We start from the raw sequence: 18,079 nt of genomic DNA on the forward strand, positions 1-18,079 counted from the left end.
ACACTATTGCGCATGATCGATAATAATGCAGTTACAACCGATTGGTTAAAAATAGCGGGCTATTTGAAATCTATAAATATTTATTCACTTACATTGATTTGAATCTCTCCTCTCATATTTTTTTTACTATAGAGAATTAAAAATAATAGACTAAAATCTATATTATTTTTGTGATAGATGAAAAGAAAGAGGAAATAATTGTTAGAGTAATAAATTCCAAATGACGTAATCATATAGTTATATTTATGTTATTGCCCATCTATATGTTTAACTTGCTCGATGCTTTACCGACGTCGGACTTTTAAAAAACCGGAAATGGCGGAGAGTGATTGATTCCATAAATTTTTGTGTGTTTCTATATTCATGTGTCTAAATTAACAAGTGCAATAATGTGTTCAGTTCATAGGAGATTATCAATAAAAATAATTGAAAACTGCCATTATAAATGTTTAGTTGAACGAAAGAACTTTTTAAAAAATGCTTAAGAAAATGGCACTGATCGACGACGACAATCGCGTTGTCTACGACACGTTGAATCAAGGCGTTTTCCCATTGCATCAAATAATACTCGTGAAATTAATTACATTAATCAGAAACTCGAAGGAATTATATTCATTTTTAAAGAAGAGCACAGCTGATTGTGACTACCTAGATAACCAAGAGAAAAGGAAAGGAAAAAGCAGATAAATAAACTTCTATTGCAAGCAAAAAGTAAGAGGGAGTGAGACAAAAGTTTGCAGCTGACGAGGGAATATCGATAAAAACAAAAAAAAAAAAAAAGAGTATTCAAGGCACAATGGATGAGTGTATGCTGAATGACCTTTTAGAGTGTTCCGTATGTTTAGAACGTTTAGATACATCAAGTAAAGTGTTGCCATGCCAGCATACATTTTGTAAAAAATGTTTAGAAGAAATAGTCAGTACACATCGTGAATTACGATGTCCAGAATGTCGTGTTCTTGTTGATGCTAAAATAGATGACTTACCACCAAATGTTTTATTAATGAGAATTTTGGAGGGAATGCGTAATGCAACTCCAAAAGGAATTAAAACACCGTCAAAAAGTAATAATGGGCCCCAACGCCTATTTGGTGGTCATCAAGTCGCCCCTGCTTTAACAATTAATACCAATCAACCAGTTGTTCTTGCTGTTGATCCTTCTCGACATACTAATGTTGCTGCAAAGCAAGTTCATCTTCATAATCAACCTTACGGGCGTGCCATTTATGATTATGTATCAAAAGTCCCAGGGTACGTTCTTTTATTCATTAAAAAAATGACCCCGATGTACGAAAATTTCTGTTAATTACCAAATAATTATAAAACTTAATTACAACCTAAAAAATAAAGAATTCGCCAAATTTTTAAACTCAACTTTAGTTTCCTAACTTTCTTTGTAATTTGAAAATTTTTTATTAGTCTGATTCATGGACTTAAAAATATTAACAAAGAAACGTTTGAATGTAAACAATTTGTCTTAAATACTCTTCATACTAAATATTAGATTTCAATATTGAATAATATTTATTACCCCAAGTGTTATTTTTAGAAAAATTGCAATTTTAATCTTATTTCATAATATAAGAAAAGGAAATCTCTTTGAGGTTATAATTAAAATTAAAACTTTCAGTTCTCTAAGTTTTCTATGCAGTCGAATTGAAACGATTTTCATTTTCTAAACTAAAATTTGAGTTTCTTGATTTTGCTTTATCTACCTTTGACTTGGAAATTTTTCTACCTATTCCTTTTTGAAAAGGTATTTTAAAACTATTGAATGACTCGCCAAAATTAGTATACACATTCAAACTGTGAAAAATGATCTCTGTCTCAATATTACGGAGATCTGAATGATTACAAGTTATTAAATTTGATGTTTACGAATAATAAGCGAGTTGAAAAATTTACCGTATAATTTGAATGACATGTGAAATTTGTCAAATAATTCTTTATGTAACATTATTGTTTCAAGGCAATGCAGATTTTGAACAAAGAAATAATACAGTTAACTGTATAAATAATAACTGTTTATTTATAAAATATTAATAGGTATTACTTTTTAACAGAAAAGCTTAATATTACTTAATAATATTAATATTATTTTTTAATAAAAAGAAAAGATTAATATTGTTACAATATTAATATTAAAAGTCATTAACATATTAATATTGCTAATTTTTTTTTTTTCAATTTAGGGACTTGAGTTTCAAAAAAGGAGATATTGTTGTTTTGCGAAAGAAGATCGATAACAACTGGTATTTCGGTGAATGTGGAACTAATCATGGAGTTTTTCCGCTTTCTTACATACAGGTACTTTCTTTTTTCATATAATAATATAAATTAATGACATTTTAGATTTTATTATCTATTGTTTGTATAATAGAAATGAATGAATATTTATGATTCAATTTCTATTTTCTATTTATAAACATAAAATATGTAGAATTATAAAGTATAAATATGAAATTAAAACATATAATTAATTAGATGACTTGAAAAGTATTACTTTAAATAAATCACAGGTCAGGGAAATCAGAAAATTCAGGGAAATCAGGGAAAAGTCAGGGATTTTTATTAAAGTACTGAAAAAAATTGAATTTTGGAGAAATAACAAATGATTACAGAAATTCAATTATTTTCCAAAATTTTCCTCAGTTCAATGATTACCAATATCGACTATTTTAATAAAGTTTTTCAAAATAATTCAATTATTTAGAAAAAAAGGTTGATAAAATTATAACCAAACATTAAATTATTTTCATAAATAATAAAAATTTCACATGAATTCAACAATTAACAAATTTTTTATACATTTCTTCGCAATAATTCAATTATTTTCATTAATAATCAAATTTTTTTTAGGAATTGAATTATTTTTAATACAATGTTAATCGAATTCCTCGAAAAATGTAATTCTTTCTGAAAATTTTATTAAAATTCGTTGAAAAATGCAATTATGTTGATAAAATTCTTTATGAGAATTCAATTTTCACAAACATCTATTTATTCAATAAATTATTATTTTATTTTTGTATTTAAATAATTGAATAATTCTCGTAGAATTTTTTAATAAAAATTGATTTAAAAATGAATTTCAGTTAAAATTTTAGATAATAACAGAATATTAAAAGCATTATAGCATGAATTTTGAAAAATAATTGATAATTAAATTCTTTGGAAGAATTTTAATAAAATTTTTGAAATTAATAACATTTTTCGAAGAATTTACTTAAAATTATATTAAAAAAATTATTGAAATCCTGTGAAGAATTGTATTATTTATGAAAATAATTGAATTTCTACAACGAATTTTATTACATTTTTTTAAATAATTGAATTCTTTTGAGAAGTTTTATAAAATATAGCAGATTTTGAAAATATTTGAATTTCAGCGAAGAATATCATTATTTGTGAAATGTAATTGAATTCTTGCAAAAAATTCAAGAAAATAATTACATTTTTCGAGGAATTCATTTATAATCGTATTAAAAATAATTGAAATCCTGTGAAGAATTTTATTATTTATGATGAAAATAATTTAATTTTTACAACGAATTTTATTACATTTTTTTTAAATAATTGAATTCATGTAAAAAATGTTATTACTTGTAAAAATAATTAAATTCCTACAGTGAATTTTATTACATTTTTTTAAATTAAATTGAATTCTTAAATTCTTTAATTTCATTGAATTCTTTTGAGAAATTTTATTAAAATATAGTGTATTTTGAAAATATTTGAATTTCAGCGAAGAATTTCATTATTTTGTAAAATGTAATTGAATTCTTGCAAAAAATTCAAGAAAATAATTGTATATTAAAAATAATTAAAATTCTGTGAAGAATTTTTATTGATGTTTTCGAATAATTTTACAATAATTAAAGAAATTTTTAAGTAAATGTATAATAGAACATTTTTTTGAGTATCCAGTCATTTTTAGAGTGAATCAGAATATTCTTTAAGGTTAGGGAGAAAGTCAAAATTTTGTCTGGAAATCAGGAAAAAGTAAGGGAAAAATAAAATTAATTTTTTATCTCAACCCTGTAAATAAACTGAAACTTGTAGAAAAGTTTTCTAATTTATAAATTATGTTTATTTTCGAAAATTTCCAGGTGATGACACCTTTACCACCTCATGTTCCACAATGTAAGGCATTGTACGATTTTCGAATGTCGAATGACGATGAGGACGGTTGTTTAACATTTAATAAGGTAAAATTAAGAAAAATTTAATTGTAAAAAGAGGCGGAAAATTAAATTTTTTATTACTGTTACTTTTTTTCTTTTACAGGGAGAGGTGATAAGTGTGATTCGTAGAGTGGACGAAAATTGGGCAGAAGGCAAACTTTTAGACCGTATCGGCATATTTCCATTGGCTTTTGTCGAACTAAACAGCGTTGCTAGGGCTTTAATGAAATTATCCACAAAGTAAGTTATGCAACTGACAATTAGTTAAAGTTTCCCATTTGCATAGTTTTTATTGATTTGTTTCTCAGATATTATTATGAAAACCATATTAAAATCACAAATAAAAATTTAATTGAAAAAGTTCTAAAATTGACTGGTAAAAACCGTTAAAGATGATAAGGGCAATTAAATAAAAGAATCACAATTAGAATTTAACAATTACGATTACAATTTGCAATCATTTTTCATTTTGAGCGTAAAATTTTATTAATTATTAACGTACTTGAACAGTGTTCAACCAGGACCATCGAGAGTAGCACCTCCAACACCAACAAACGAAGAAACAACTCCATTAATTCCCACTGATCATTCACGAAATGTACAAACGACGAGTCAGCCAAGACCTCAAACTAATCCGGTAAAATAGAAAAATTTTATTTTAATTTTTGTTTTTATTTTTAATTTTTGTTTTCATTTTGTGAATATTATTGCAATTTTGGCTGACATGACGCTTTGCAGACTGCGGCACTGCCAGTATCTGATTCAAGTTCCACGGTCTCATCTGGCAGTTCAACAACAACCACGCCAAATACTCCAAATAGCTCAAGTACATCGAGTAGTTCTAGCACTGCACCTAGTAGTCCAAGTAGTCCTGCGATATCGCCTCCAGCTGTTGGCAGTAGACAAAATGTTAAACGGCACAGTTTCACTGCAATGAATACAGGTCATCATCCTCATCCACATCATAGACACAGTGCTGAGATTCTCAGTCCACCAATTGATTCGTCTAGTGGCAGCAATAATGGCGCAAGTGGCGATCTCACATTTTCTCCATCTCAAGTAATTTTCAATCAATTTTTCTTTTACCGAAAACCAATTTTTCTTTTACTTTTACCAAAAGTCAATTTTTCTTTTACTTGGAAAATTTAATGAGGAACATTCCGTTTTTTAATTGATACTTTCTAAAGTCAGGAAGCTTTTATGATTTATTTTACATTTGGTAAAATACGATTTTTGGAATTTATTTTGAATGACTAATGAAATGCTTTTCAGGTTGGAGGAAACGGAGATCTGAGACACAAACGTAGGGGAAGTAGTGATTTAATTCTCTCGCAGCCTACATCGAATCTTCCTGTGAATGCAATAAACACGGCGAATCTTCCAGCTGCGTATATTGCTTTATATCCGTATAAACCGCAAAAAGGCGATGAACTTGAATTGAGAAAAGGCGCCGTTTATATGGTGACTGAAAGATGTCAGGATGGCTGGTTCAAGGGCACATCGAATCGAACACAAAAGTGTGGCGTCTTTCCGGGAAATTACGTAGCTCCTGCCAAGTGAGTCTCGAAAAATTTAAATTTCAAAAATCCTTCTCGCTGGAGAAATCAAATTCAGGATTGCCACGCAACCTAGAAAACTTAGAAATGTCAGGGAATTTTGATCGGAATCCTGGAAAATTATATGTTTTCTAAAGTTATTATGCTTATTCGTGAAATCTAGTTTTTCCTAAATATTTCAAAATTAATTCATTTTTAAAAGAGTTGCGTTTACAATTTTCATAAATAGATAAACTTCAGAAGGTTTTAATTTTCAATTTTTAATGAATTAAATAAATAATAAAAATTTCACAGGAATTCTGTTATTTACAAATTCTTTAAAAATTTCTTCGTAAAAATTCAATTATTTTCATAAATAATCAAATTTTTTACAGAGACTCGATTATTTTCGTAAATAATAAAAAAAACTTTATAGGTTTACAATAATTTTCATAAATAATAAAACTCTTCGCAGAATTTCAATTATTGTTAATACAATTTTAATCGAATTTCTCGAAAAATGGAATTATTCTTCAAAATTTTATTAAAATTCATCAAAGAAATTCAATTATTTTAAAAAGCCTTCCTATAATTTATTTATTAGAATTTAAGAATTATTGTCAATACATTTTTAATTAAATTTCTTGAAAGAATTAAAATATTTTCAAAAATTTTAATGAAATTCTTTTTAACAATTCAATTTTTTTTCAAAATAATTTGAATAAAATTCTACGTAGAAATTTAATTAATTTCAATAATTTATGAAAATTCAATTATTTTCAATATCTACTATTTCAATAAAATTTCACAAGAGAATTTAATTCTTTAAAAATAAATATGAAAATTCGTCTCAATACGAATTCAATTATTTTCAAAAATAATAAAATTCTTCGTAGAAATTCAATTATGATCAAAAGTTTAAAAAAATTATCTTTAAAATTTCAATTATCTTTATAAATAATAAAATTTTTCTCCAAAATTCAATTATTTTCAAAAATTTTAATAAAATTCTTGGTAAAATTTCAATTATTTTCAAAAACTTTTCTCAATTCAATAAAATTTTTTACAGAGATTCAATTATTTTGAATACAATATTTATCTAATTTCTCGAAAAATTAAATTATTCTTAAAAATTTTATTAAAATTCGTCAAAAGAATTTTAATTACATACCTATTTAAAAATTTGTTGATAAAATTCTTTTAATGAGAGTTCAATTTTAAAAAACATTCAATTCAATTCTTCAATAAATTATTTATTTTTGTATTTAATTTAATTGAATTCTAGTAGAATTTTCTAATAAAAATTGATTTAAATATGAATTTCAGTAAAAATTTTAGATAATAATTGAATATTAAACTCCTTAAATTTGAATCAGTAAAAATGTTTTCTAATTTGAATTAGTGACTGACTTTTTGCTTTTAAATTAGCAGATTTTACTAATAAATAGTCGTTTCTACTAATTAATATTAAAATTTATTAATAAGCAAAAAGTCATAAACTAATTCCACTTAGTAAACGTTTTTACTAATTCAAATTTAGAGATAAAGTATTATAGCGTGAATTTTTAAAAATAATTGAATTTTGAAAAGGTTTCAAATTATAATCTTTGAATGTTTGAATTTTTCATACTTTTGACTGAAAATTGTGTCCATTTAATTTTTCTGAAAAAGTTTAATTAAATTTTTTTTAAGTTATTTGAAGTTTTTATTTTCTAATATATTCATTTGATTGAAGAATTTACGAACAATTGAAATATTGTAAAACTGAATTGTAAACAAATGAATTCAAAAATTCTCAAAGAACTTCTTCAAAAATTATTAAAAATAATGGATTTATAGAAGAATTTTAGTTAAAAACGCAACAAAAAATATAATTTTGGAAAAGTTACAAATTATTGCAGAAATTCAATTATTTTTAAGAGTAATAATATTCTTTGCAAAAATTAAATGTTGTTCAAAAATAATAAAATTCTTCTTAAGGATTCAATTATTTTCAGAAATAATAAAATTCATCGCAGAATTTCAATTATTTTTAATACAATTTTAATCGAATTTCTCGAAAAATGTAATTCTTAAAAATTTTATTAAAATTCGTTGATAGAATTCAATTTAATGAAATATTCAATTATTCAATAAATTATTTATTTTTGCATTTAAATAATAATTCTAGAAAACAATAATTGAATTGAAGTGATGAAAATAATTTTGAATAAGTTACAGTAACAATATTCTTATCTTATAATATAAAATAATGATTTTATCAGTCGGTAATTTTTAATTATTATAAAACATGAAGATATCGATTGCTCCGAGTCGAAGACTCAGAGTGATCGATTTCTTCATGTTTTATAACAATTTTTCATAAGTTGTTTAGGTTTAAATTTGTAATTTTTGAAAATCTTAATTCTTATGGAAAAATTATAATGACTAATTATTTAATTTTGTAAAATATAAATATGTAGTTTTAAAAATCTGGAAAAATTCCGTTTTTTAACTTGGAAAAGTCAGGGAATTTGAAATGAGCAAAAGCGTGACAACCCTGCAAATTCTATTTTATAATTTATAAATTTAAATAAGTTCGAAACTCCGATGGAAAATCGTTAACCATTTTTTTTTTTTTTTAATAATTCAGATGTCAGAGAACTGTTTGTCGAAGTTCACCGAGTGCAGTGCCTCAACAGAGCTCAACGACAATGACTTCTCAATCGAACAGCGAAGCGAGACCAACTGTGACTTACACGAAAAGCAAAAGTCCCGCTCCACAGCCATCTTATAATATACGATCACTGCCTCCGCCTGAATTGCCACCAAGAGCATTGAGTCCAATGCCAACTGTCTCCTCGTCCTGGCATGGACAGCGTCAAACACAAGGACAAAGTCCTCCACGACAGGGTGAGCAAACAACGATTACTCCCATTGGAAGAAGTCACAGTGCCGTAATGCCTGCTAATGTTGGTAAGAATACTTGAGAAATTTTATTCAATTCATTTCTATTCATTCAAACTTGACTTTTAATCGAACTTACGTCTAAATATATCTAATAAAAAATATATCTAAAAATTATTTACATCTAAAGAAATATTCAATGAATAGAAAATTAGTTAATTTTTAAATATATTTGCAAAAAGGCGCAAAGTTTGGAAAATTGGAAAATTTTATCAAAAGTACTAGAAAAATATCAAATTTATAGAATTACAACAAATATTCAAGTTTTTGGTGTTTAAAAATCGAATTTTTAAATAATTTTATTTCAACAATTGGTAAATTATTGAGTTTTACATTAAAGGGTCCTAATTGTGTAGAATTTAATTTTTTAAAGAATTATAATTAAAACTTTTGTTAATTATTTAATTTTAAAAATATTTAAATTTATAATTTTTTTGAAGAATTAAAATTTTGAAAAATATGCAAAATTCATAAAAATTAGGTTTTTAATTTAATTCTTTTTAATTATTCACAAGTAATTTGAACAATTTTTTTACCTCGCAGCGTCACCGGGTAAATTACCACCTCCAATAATAGCTGGTGCTTCCGCTTCACTTCCAAACACTGCAGTAAATAATGATTTAAATAGAAGTCCGAATAATACAGCTCATGCTGCAGCAACAGCTGCAAACGCAACCGCAACGCCTGTAAAAACTTCTGAAAAGGTAATTAGTTAATATTTATTTTACTTTTTGAAAAGAAATTCTATTTTATCCAAAGATTTCAATTAAAATTTGTCTAAAATTTAACAAAATTGAATACAAAAATTTTGTCCAAAAGTTAATAAAATTCAATTAAAATTTATCTAAAAACATTAACAAAATTCAATTTTAGTTGAAAAATTTAAAAAAAATCAATTTACATTTGTCTAAATAAGTCAAAATTAATAAATTCCAATTAAAATTGAATTTTTTGTCTAAAAATCTGTTAAATTTTTTAAAAAGGTAATTCATTAATATTAATTTTACTTTTTGAAAAGAAATTCAAAGATTTCAATTAAAATTTGTCTAAAATTTAACAAAATTCCAGAAAAATTTGTCTAAAAATTAATAATATTCAATTAAAATTTATCTAAAAATTAACAAAATTCAATTTACATTTGTCTAAAAATTAATAAATTGCAATTCAAATTTGTCTAAAATTTAACAAAGTTCAATTACAATTTATCTAAAAATTAACAAAATTCAATTTACATTTATCTAAAAATTAACAAGTTTTAATTTAAATTTGTCCAAAAATTTAAAAAAATTCGATTGACATTTGTCTAAACATAAAAATTAATAAATTCCTATTAAAATTTGTCTAAAAATCTGTAAAATTTTCCAAAAATGTAATTCATTAATATTTGTTTTACTTTTTAAAAAGAAATTCTATTTTATCCAAAGATTTCAATTCAAATTTGTCTAAAATTTAACAAAGTTCAATTAAAATTTATCCAAAAATTAATAAAATACAATTTAAATTTATCTAAAAATTAATAAATTCCAATCAAAAATTTGTCCAATAATCAATAAAATTAAATTAAAATTTATCTAAAAATGAACAAATTCCAATTTTAATTTGTCCAAAAATAATTAAATTCCAATTAAAATTTGTCCAAAAAATTAATAAAATTCAATTAAAATTTATCTAAAATTTAACAAAATTCCAGAAAAATTTGTCTAAAAATTAATAATATTCAATTAAAATTTATCTAAAAATTAACAAATTAATTTTAATTTGTCCAAAAATTAATAAAATTCAATTAACATTTATCTAAAAATTAAAAAATTTCAATTTTAATTTGTCCAAAAATTAACAGAATTCAATTTTAATTTATGTAAAAATTAATAAATTCCAATTAAAATTTGTCTAAAATTAATGAAAATTTCCTAATTAATTGCAGAAGGAGAAAAAAGAGAAAGGAGTCTCACTAATGCGTCGTTTAACAAATATAAAAAAATCTAAGTCACCTCCGCCGGCAACATATTCAATGGATAATCCCGTTTTCGATGATGGCAATACCAGCCAATCTTCAGTTAGTGCCGTACATGTTCGGTAAGAAAAAAAACTTTCATTACTTTCTTTCTTTTAAAAAAAAAAAACAAATAATAAACATTTGTTAACACGCGACATGTCACAGCTTTTTTACTCACACTTTTGTTTGTTGCATAAAATTTTTTTATATTTGCAATTTACGATTGGCATTGTGAACAAAAAAAATGTTTCTTGGACGTTTACATCCAGTTATGTGCATGTAATTAGTAATGAAAATGTTTTTAACTCACATAAACACAAAAAAACACACACACACACACAAAAAGTACATGCTTTCATCTGTGAATGTGCTTGTTTTCGTTGCAGTGCAGTGTTTGCTTTTTTTTAAATTCATATTCATTAAATTTTTCGTCTGGGATTTAAATTTTCTTTTGTTATATAATTTAAATTATTTTATACGTATACACTATTATTATTATTATTATTATTATTACATAAACAATTCAAATTTGAATTTATTCGTATTTTTAATTATTTAAATTATTTTACTCCCTAACATGAATTTAATTTATTTTTAATTAAATTAAAATAGAAAAAAGTAATCAATTGACGTAATTAAATTCATTCGTTTAATTATAATTACCATTATTCTATCGAAATGGATTCAATTTTTTATTTTATTAATTAATTAATTTTCATTTTGAATTAAAATAGAAATTTTTAATTTTAAAATAGAAAAAGTAATCAATGAACGTAATTCACAGTATTTTTTCAGTATTTTGAAATATGCACTGTTAATAGGAAACAAATATTAGGCTCGACAATGAAACAATATTACAAAAACCTTTTGTTCATTTAATTTTCTTTTTTTTTTTATTTAATTTCCTTTTTTCTTGGAAAAATATTTTTTTTTCTTGAAAATATTTGTTGCCTTTGCTTTAATATTACGAGGGATTGGGTGGGAAAAAATTAGCTCGGGTTCTTGCCCCAGCCAATTGCTACAGGTGGGACCCACGCAGGATATTAATCCAACAAACAGCCATCATCGTATGTGCCCAGGAACTGGACACACATCAACGTCTCAGAGATTAAAACATAAAGAGCGACCTTCCTTGCCTGTGACATCCCTTCAGAGGTTAGTCATCGTTTGAATCAACTTTAAAAAGAGGAAAAAAAAATTTTTTTTCTCTATAAATTAATTAATTGCCGCATATATCTACAAACGATTACACAAATGATTGTTTTATACGCTTTTCACACCCAACTATACATTTATCGCTTTTATTGCACCAATAATTTGCATCACACTTATTTTCATTCACATGATTGCTGATAGATTGTTTAATATTGTGATATTATTAGATATAGATTATTAAAAAAAATTATCCACTGGCTTCCAAGTGTAAAAACATTGTCTATTTATATTTTCTTGGTTTTTCTGAAAAAAATATGGATTTTTTATTTATTTATATTATCGTTCTTTTTCTATTTTAATATTTTGTTAAAATGTGGAAAATTAATTTTTATACAAAAATAAGTAAGGATTACTTTAATCGTTACTTTTATTAACTTAATCGTTATTTTAATATTTAAAAATATAATAAAATTTTAATATTAAAATACTAAAATATCAAAATTTATTAAAATACTTATTGAAATATTAAAATATTTTTAAACTTTTGGTGAAAATTTGAAAATGTTTTTATACAATGTTGATGAATTTACTGACAATTTTTGATAAGATAATTTAGATTTAATTAAAAAACTAGTACTAATTAACATTTAGTGTTGTATATTAACTGATATTGCTTTTAATTTGTCAATAACTTACACTTTGTATCAGTCGCTTATTAAGAAAATATTTTTAGATTTCATCAAGGTAAGATGTCTATTATAATTATCTATAAATAATATAATACAATCATTCATATTTAAGTAAATAAAAAAATATTAATTTTACTTTATATTCTTTTTTATCATCATCTGCGGATAAGAAATTAATTTAAAAAGAAAGTCAATATTTAAAATTAATCAACGAAGAAGACTAGTATGAATATAAATTATTTTTATTAATACAATTTTTACTAAATAAATAAGTAAATAAATAAATTAGTAAATGAATAAATAAGTAAGCAAATAAATTAGTAATGTTGAAAAATTAAAATAAGTAGAAATAGATAGCAAAATCATAGAATACTAAAAAATAGAAACATTAATTAATCTCCAATATTCTCTTTGTTTGTAAATAAGAAAAATATTTTATAGAAAAAAAACATAGAATACTAAAAAATTGAAAAATTAATTAATATCCAGTATTTGCTTTGTTTGTGAATAAGAAAAATTTCTATAGAGAAAAAATATTTTCTAGATAATTTAGAATTTCGTAAAAGAATAGTATAGGGTTTATAAAAAGTAGAAGTAAAAAGTACAGTAAAATAGTAATTAAGGAATAAATAGCAAAAAGTTTTAATATTGTAGTCATTTCTCTACAAATAGATGAAAAAGTCATTTTGTTCTTAGTTATAATTCAGATAATTAACATCTGCTTTTGTAGGCAAATTTATGTTGAAATAAATTTATGATTATTTTTAATAGATCGAACGAAGCTGGTGGTGCTGTGAGTAATTCACTCAGTAATCATCACCGCAAAAGTAATTCCTTGGATGCTGGAATGGGCAAACAAGTTAAACAACAATCTGCATCAAGAGAAAGGTAATTGTTATTTTTTTACAACAATTAACATTTTTTTCCACTTTTTTTTAGGGGGAAAATTAATGAAAATTTATTATTTAAAAAAAAAATATTTGTTTCAAAATATAATTCTTCCAAAGTACGATTAGGATTGCAAAACAATTTTTAAAAGTAGGTAATAAAATTAAATTCTTTCAAATATAAAATTTATTTCAATGAAATTGAAGAAAACTTTTAATTGTTTCTTTTTTTACATTCTCATCAAAAATGAGAAAGTCTTGGATTTGTGCGATTTTGAGCATTGTTTTTAATCATTTTCAGGAATTCAACTATTTTTAAAAAATTTTAATTACGATTTTTGAAAAAATCTAATTTTTTCAGAATTTCTAAATTCAATTTTTCAAATTCACAATTTTTTTTAAATAAAATTCTTTGAAAAAATTCAATTCTTTACAAAAATTCAAATATTTTCATACAATTTATTAAAATTCATCTAAACAATTTAATTATTATCGAAAGTAATTAAATTCTTCACAAGAATTCAATTCTTCGCAGAAATTTAATTATTTTTTTAAATTTTTAATAAAAGTATACGAAAGAATTCAATTATTTCTTAAAATTCTTGTTGTAACGCTTCAAATAAATTCAATTATTTTTGAAAATTTGAACTGAAATTCTTTTCTAAATCAATTCTTACTAAAATTCAACGATAATTGAATTTAAATATAAAACTGTTTATAAAATTTAATTATTTCCCAAATTTTTAGTTACAATTCTTCAAAAAATACAATAATATTTAAAAAATAATTTTTTAAAGAAAGAAAATAAAATTTTTTAAAATACAAAATTTATTTTATTGAAATTTGAGTAAATTCCTATTTTTTCAAGTCTTTAAAATTATTTTCGGGAATACAACTGTTTTGAAAAAATTTTAATTATACGATTTATTAAAAACCTCATTTTTTAGAATTTCTAAATGAAATTTATCAAATTTCATTAATTTTTTATTTAATTTCAATATAAAGTCTTTTGAAATTTAATTATTTCCAAAAATTAGAATTGCAATTCTTTCAAGTCTTGAAAATTTTTCTTAAAATAACTTAAATTTTAAATTAATATTTAATTTAAAATAACTTAAATTCTTTTTCAAATCAATTTGATTAATGTGATTAATTTTTCATTTAATTTTAATATAAAATCTTTTAAAATTTAATTATTTCCAAAAATTAAAATTGCAATTTCCAATTCTTGAAATATGGATTTTTTTTAATTTGAGAAAGAAAATTCATAGACTATTAAAGGTTTTGAATAATTTGATATTTTTTAATACTATTATTGTAAAAATTCTAGGGGAATTAATTTCACTAAAAAACTAATCACTCTATTTACAAATTAATTGTCAAATTTTTGACATGACAATTTGAGCTGTAAAACAATTTTGAATCAAAAACTCACAACTTCACGTGAGAAGAGAATATCTCGAATTATATAATTGTATTTTTTTCGAAAGCAAAAGGGATTAATTTGTCAATAAATATTTAATTTTAATATAATAATAATAAATTTTTTTTTCAGAGAACGTGTTTACAGATTTCGTTGTATTGTACCATATCCTCCGAATAGTGAATTTGAACTGGAACTGAAAGTAGGTGACATTATTTACGTTCATAAAAAGCGTGACGATGGTTGGTACAAAGGAACCCAACAACGCACAGGTCGCACTGGACTTTTTCCTGCAAGTTTTGTCGAAGCTTTCTGAGACACAACACGTAGCAGTCTCGTTCTCGAGACTTGTATATAATAAAATTCGTGTAATTGCGAATTTTTCATTAATATAAAAAATGATCACACAATTGATTTTGCGAATTATCTAATTTAAAGGCGCGCGCTATGAAAAAAAAAATCTCAGAAAGTAAACAAAATTACAGAATTTCTATTATGTGATATATACTTTGAATTCGGGGAAATGTCTGAAATTCATACATACTGCCATGAGTCAAATGAATATTGTGACGTATACGTTACAATTTTTCAATTTTGTGCAATTCTGGCACAAAAATTTTCAAATTATATTAAATACGTGCATTATTAATTATTGGAAGGAGAAAAGATTTATTAGTGAAAATGGAAAATTTTTTAGATTATCCTTTTTTTTAGTTTTTTAAAATTATTTTCAAAATACTTTGAAAAAATTATTGTTGCTGTTCTTTGAAGTGTTTAAATTTCGACAGGCGTCAAAAAATCCAATTTTTTTTATTTTGTATAAATTAGCAAAAGACATTAAAAGTCTCTTTGCCACTGGCTAATTATTGAATGCTAAGCAAATCGAAATTCAGCCAGATTTATAAATTTTAGGTACATTTTTAAAAATAGAATTTTGTAAATAGAAAAATAGAACGTTTTAAATCAATTGGGAAGTTGATTTGACTTTCTGAATTTTTTTTCTGAATTATTTTTTTTTAATGAGTAATGCCAAAGTTCGTCCACGTTAAACTTTTATGTAGTTTAACAAATATTCTCTTATATTCTGAGATTTGTTCTTTTTTTCCTTGGGAAATTGTGCACGAAAATCGTTAAGGTGCCATTCTTTTTATAGAAAAGCTTTTTTAACCATCTCTGTTAGTTATCAATATTTTTGTTTTGCATTTAACGCACACACGTTTTTTTTTAAATTTTTTACACCGTTTGTGTTCTTTTTAAGTGCTAAACATTTTTCACACTCAATAGTTTTTAATAATTTAAATATGCCGCTTTAGAGAATTATTTGTTTTATTAATTAATTTCAAGTATTTATTAATTAACGCCCAATTAAATAAGTGCTTCCAGTATTCTGGATCTGAGGCAATATATTTTGTTTCAAAAATTTATTTCTACGACGCATTTAATTTATAATAATATTGCTATCTCTAACACGCATTTATAAAATCAATTTCACAAGGATAAATATTGTAAATATAGATAGATAGTATAATTATAAATATTTAAATAATAATTTAAAAAAATAATTATAATACATATATATTTGTACACAAAAAATTTACTTTGCCATAAATGTACGGACAATTTTGTTTTTCTCAAAAAAAAGTACTGTATTAATGTGCACAAAAATTTTATCTCAAAAGTACCTAAAAATATCTTCAAATACAGGAAATGAAACTTAACGAACCAGTTAAGATACCGATTGATAGTTAAGAATTAATAGAATTTCAATATATCTAAGAAGAATAATTATGATAATAATAATAATTCAATAGTAAGTGCGAATATTAAACACTGATAATGCATAATGCGTAGAATAAATACTCCTTAATCATAATAAAACCGACCATGCTTTGTTAAATTAAACGAGAAAATATTTTACATAAAAATGTCGGGAAATGTATTTTATTCAACACAAGTCGAATCGAAAATTAACCGAATTCTATATCGAAATTTTGTTCGAATATTTCCGTTTATAAATAAAAATAATAAAGAAATAAAAGAGGAATAACAGAAATAATAAGATTAAGAAGAAATAAAAGAAAATAAAAAGAAATAAAAAAAGAAAAGTCGATTAAAAAATACAAAATTGTAAAATAGGTAAAATTAGATTCTCATAAAAAAACTGTTTTTAATTTGAATATTTAAAATATTTTCTCGTTGATTTTACATTCGATGAGTTGTAAAAAGTGTAATGTATGGTGTATACAATTGTAAATTTAATTTTAACTATTTAGATTTAAATTGTTTATATGATTTCTTTTTGTAAAGTGGCTAGACCAATGAATGAATATTAATTTTAACGAAAGGACTGAAAGTGAACAAATATTCTTAGAATATATTTTTTAATACAAATTTTTTTTTTATATTTAAGATTGAGATTAAAGTCTAAAAGAAAAAAATGTGAGACTAGTATTATTTATTCAGTATTTTTATAGTTGTGGCTCATTAGAATAAAAAAAATTCTTTTCAAGCGAATTGAAAAAAAAATTCAAATTGAATTTCAAATTCATTCGTTGGACAGGTCACTAAAAAAAAAAAAAATTTTGTATCGTAGAGAGAATTTTAAATAGCTACAAATGTTTAGTAAAATTTTTTCAATATTTTTCTGCATCTATATGTTTCAATTTTTTGTCTAATGTCACTATTTTGTAAATAATGTCGAATAGATCTAAGTGAGAGTACAAAAAAAAACTGTCTATCGACATTTGGATATTTTAATTTTGAAAAATACCAAGAGTGTTAATTTTTTTCATTCTTCTCTCTATACTTGTCTATATAAAATCAATTTTGCACATATCTTTGATGTTCGCACTTAGATCTCTTTCTTTTAATTATACATATTTATATATGATAATAATATAGAGAGGAAACAAAAATAAAATTGATTCATAATATCAAAAAAAATGATTGCAATTTTTATGAAAAAACTAAAAAATTAAATAAATAGTGAATTGTCTGATATTTAAATGTTAAAAATGTTTAAATTTAAATTTCTCAAATTGTGATTGGCTATTTTTTAAAGAAAGGGCAGAAAAAAGAGCTTGTTTATAATACCGAATATTATAGAAAAAAAATGTACGAGCGCTAGATTAATTAAACTGTATTAAGAGAATAGAAGTAAATCTAAATTCCGGATAAAGCGGAATTTTTTTTTTCTAATTTTCACTTAAACCGTAATTACACGTTTTACTTTTGTTTTTCGTTCTAACAACAATAATAATAGTG

The 18,079-nt window shown here is 23.4% G+C and overlaps 1 protein-coding gene across 2 annotated transcripts; it reads left to right on the forward strand.

Annotated features, from left to right (window-relative positions):
* Positions 1-796: 796 nt before the first annotated feature.
* On the forward strand, positions 797-15,789 carry LOC122511152 (E3 ubiquitin-protein ligase SH3RF3). Of its 2 annotated transcripts, XM_043626218.1 has the most exons (13): positions 797-1,251; positions 2,193-2,307; positions 4,110-4,208; positions 4,288-4,424; positions 4,695-4,821; positions 4,923-5,243; positions 5,457-5,740; positions 8,352-8,674; positions 9,209-9,369; positions 10,590-10,741; positions 11,655-11,816; positions 13,277-13,393; positions 14,948-15,789. In XM_043626218.1, exons 1-13 carry the CDS (start codon positions 797-799, stop codon positions 15,129-15,131), a joined length of 2,637 nt encoding a protein of 878 aa, XP_043482153.1. In that variant the 3' UTR covers positions 15,132-15,789. The 2 variants fall into 2 exon arrangements, with proteins under 2 accessions (XP_043482153.1, XP_043482155.1); XM_043626220.1 differs by lacking the exon at positions 11,655-11,816.
* The last annotated feature ends 2,290 nt before the right edge of the window (positions 15,790-18,079 follow it).

The sequence above is a fragment of the Leptopilina heterotoma genome, unplaced genomic scaffold, assembly GCF_015476425.1.
Source record: "Leptopilina heterotoma isolate Lh14 unplaced genomic scaffold, ASM1547642v1 Lhet_81, whole genome shotgun sequence".
NCBI classification, from domain to species: domain Eukaryota; kingdom Metazoa; phylum Arthropoda; class Insecta; order Hymenoptera; family Figitidae; genus Leptopilina; species Leptopilina heterotoma.

Excerpts from the sequence above, each read along its gene's own strand:
- LOC122511152 (XM_043626218.1), top strand. The coding sequence starts at position 797 with ATGGATGAGTGTATGCTGAATGACCTTTTAGAGTGTTCCGTATGTTTA. Across the intron at positions 4,425-4,694 it reads TTAATGAAATTATCCACAAA|TGTTCAACCAGGACCATCGA; the intron begins GTAAGTTATGCA and ends GTACTTGAACAG. Across the intron at positions 5,244-5,456 it reads TCACATTTTCTCCATCTCAA|GTTGGAGGAAACGGAGATCT; the intron begins GTAATTTTCAAT and ends AATGCTTTTCAG.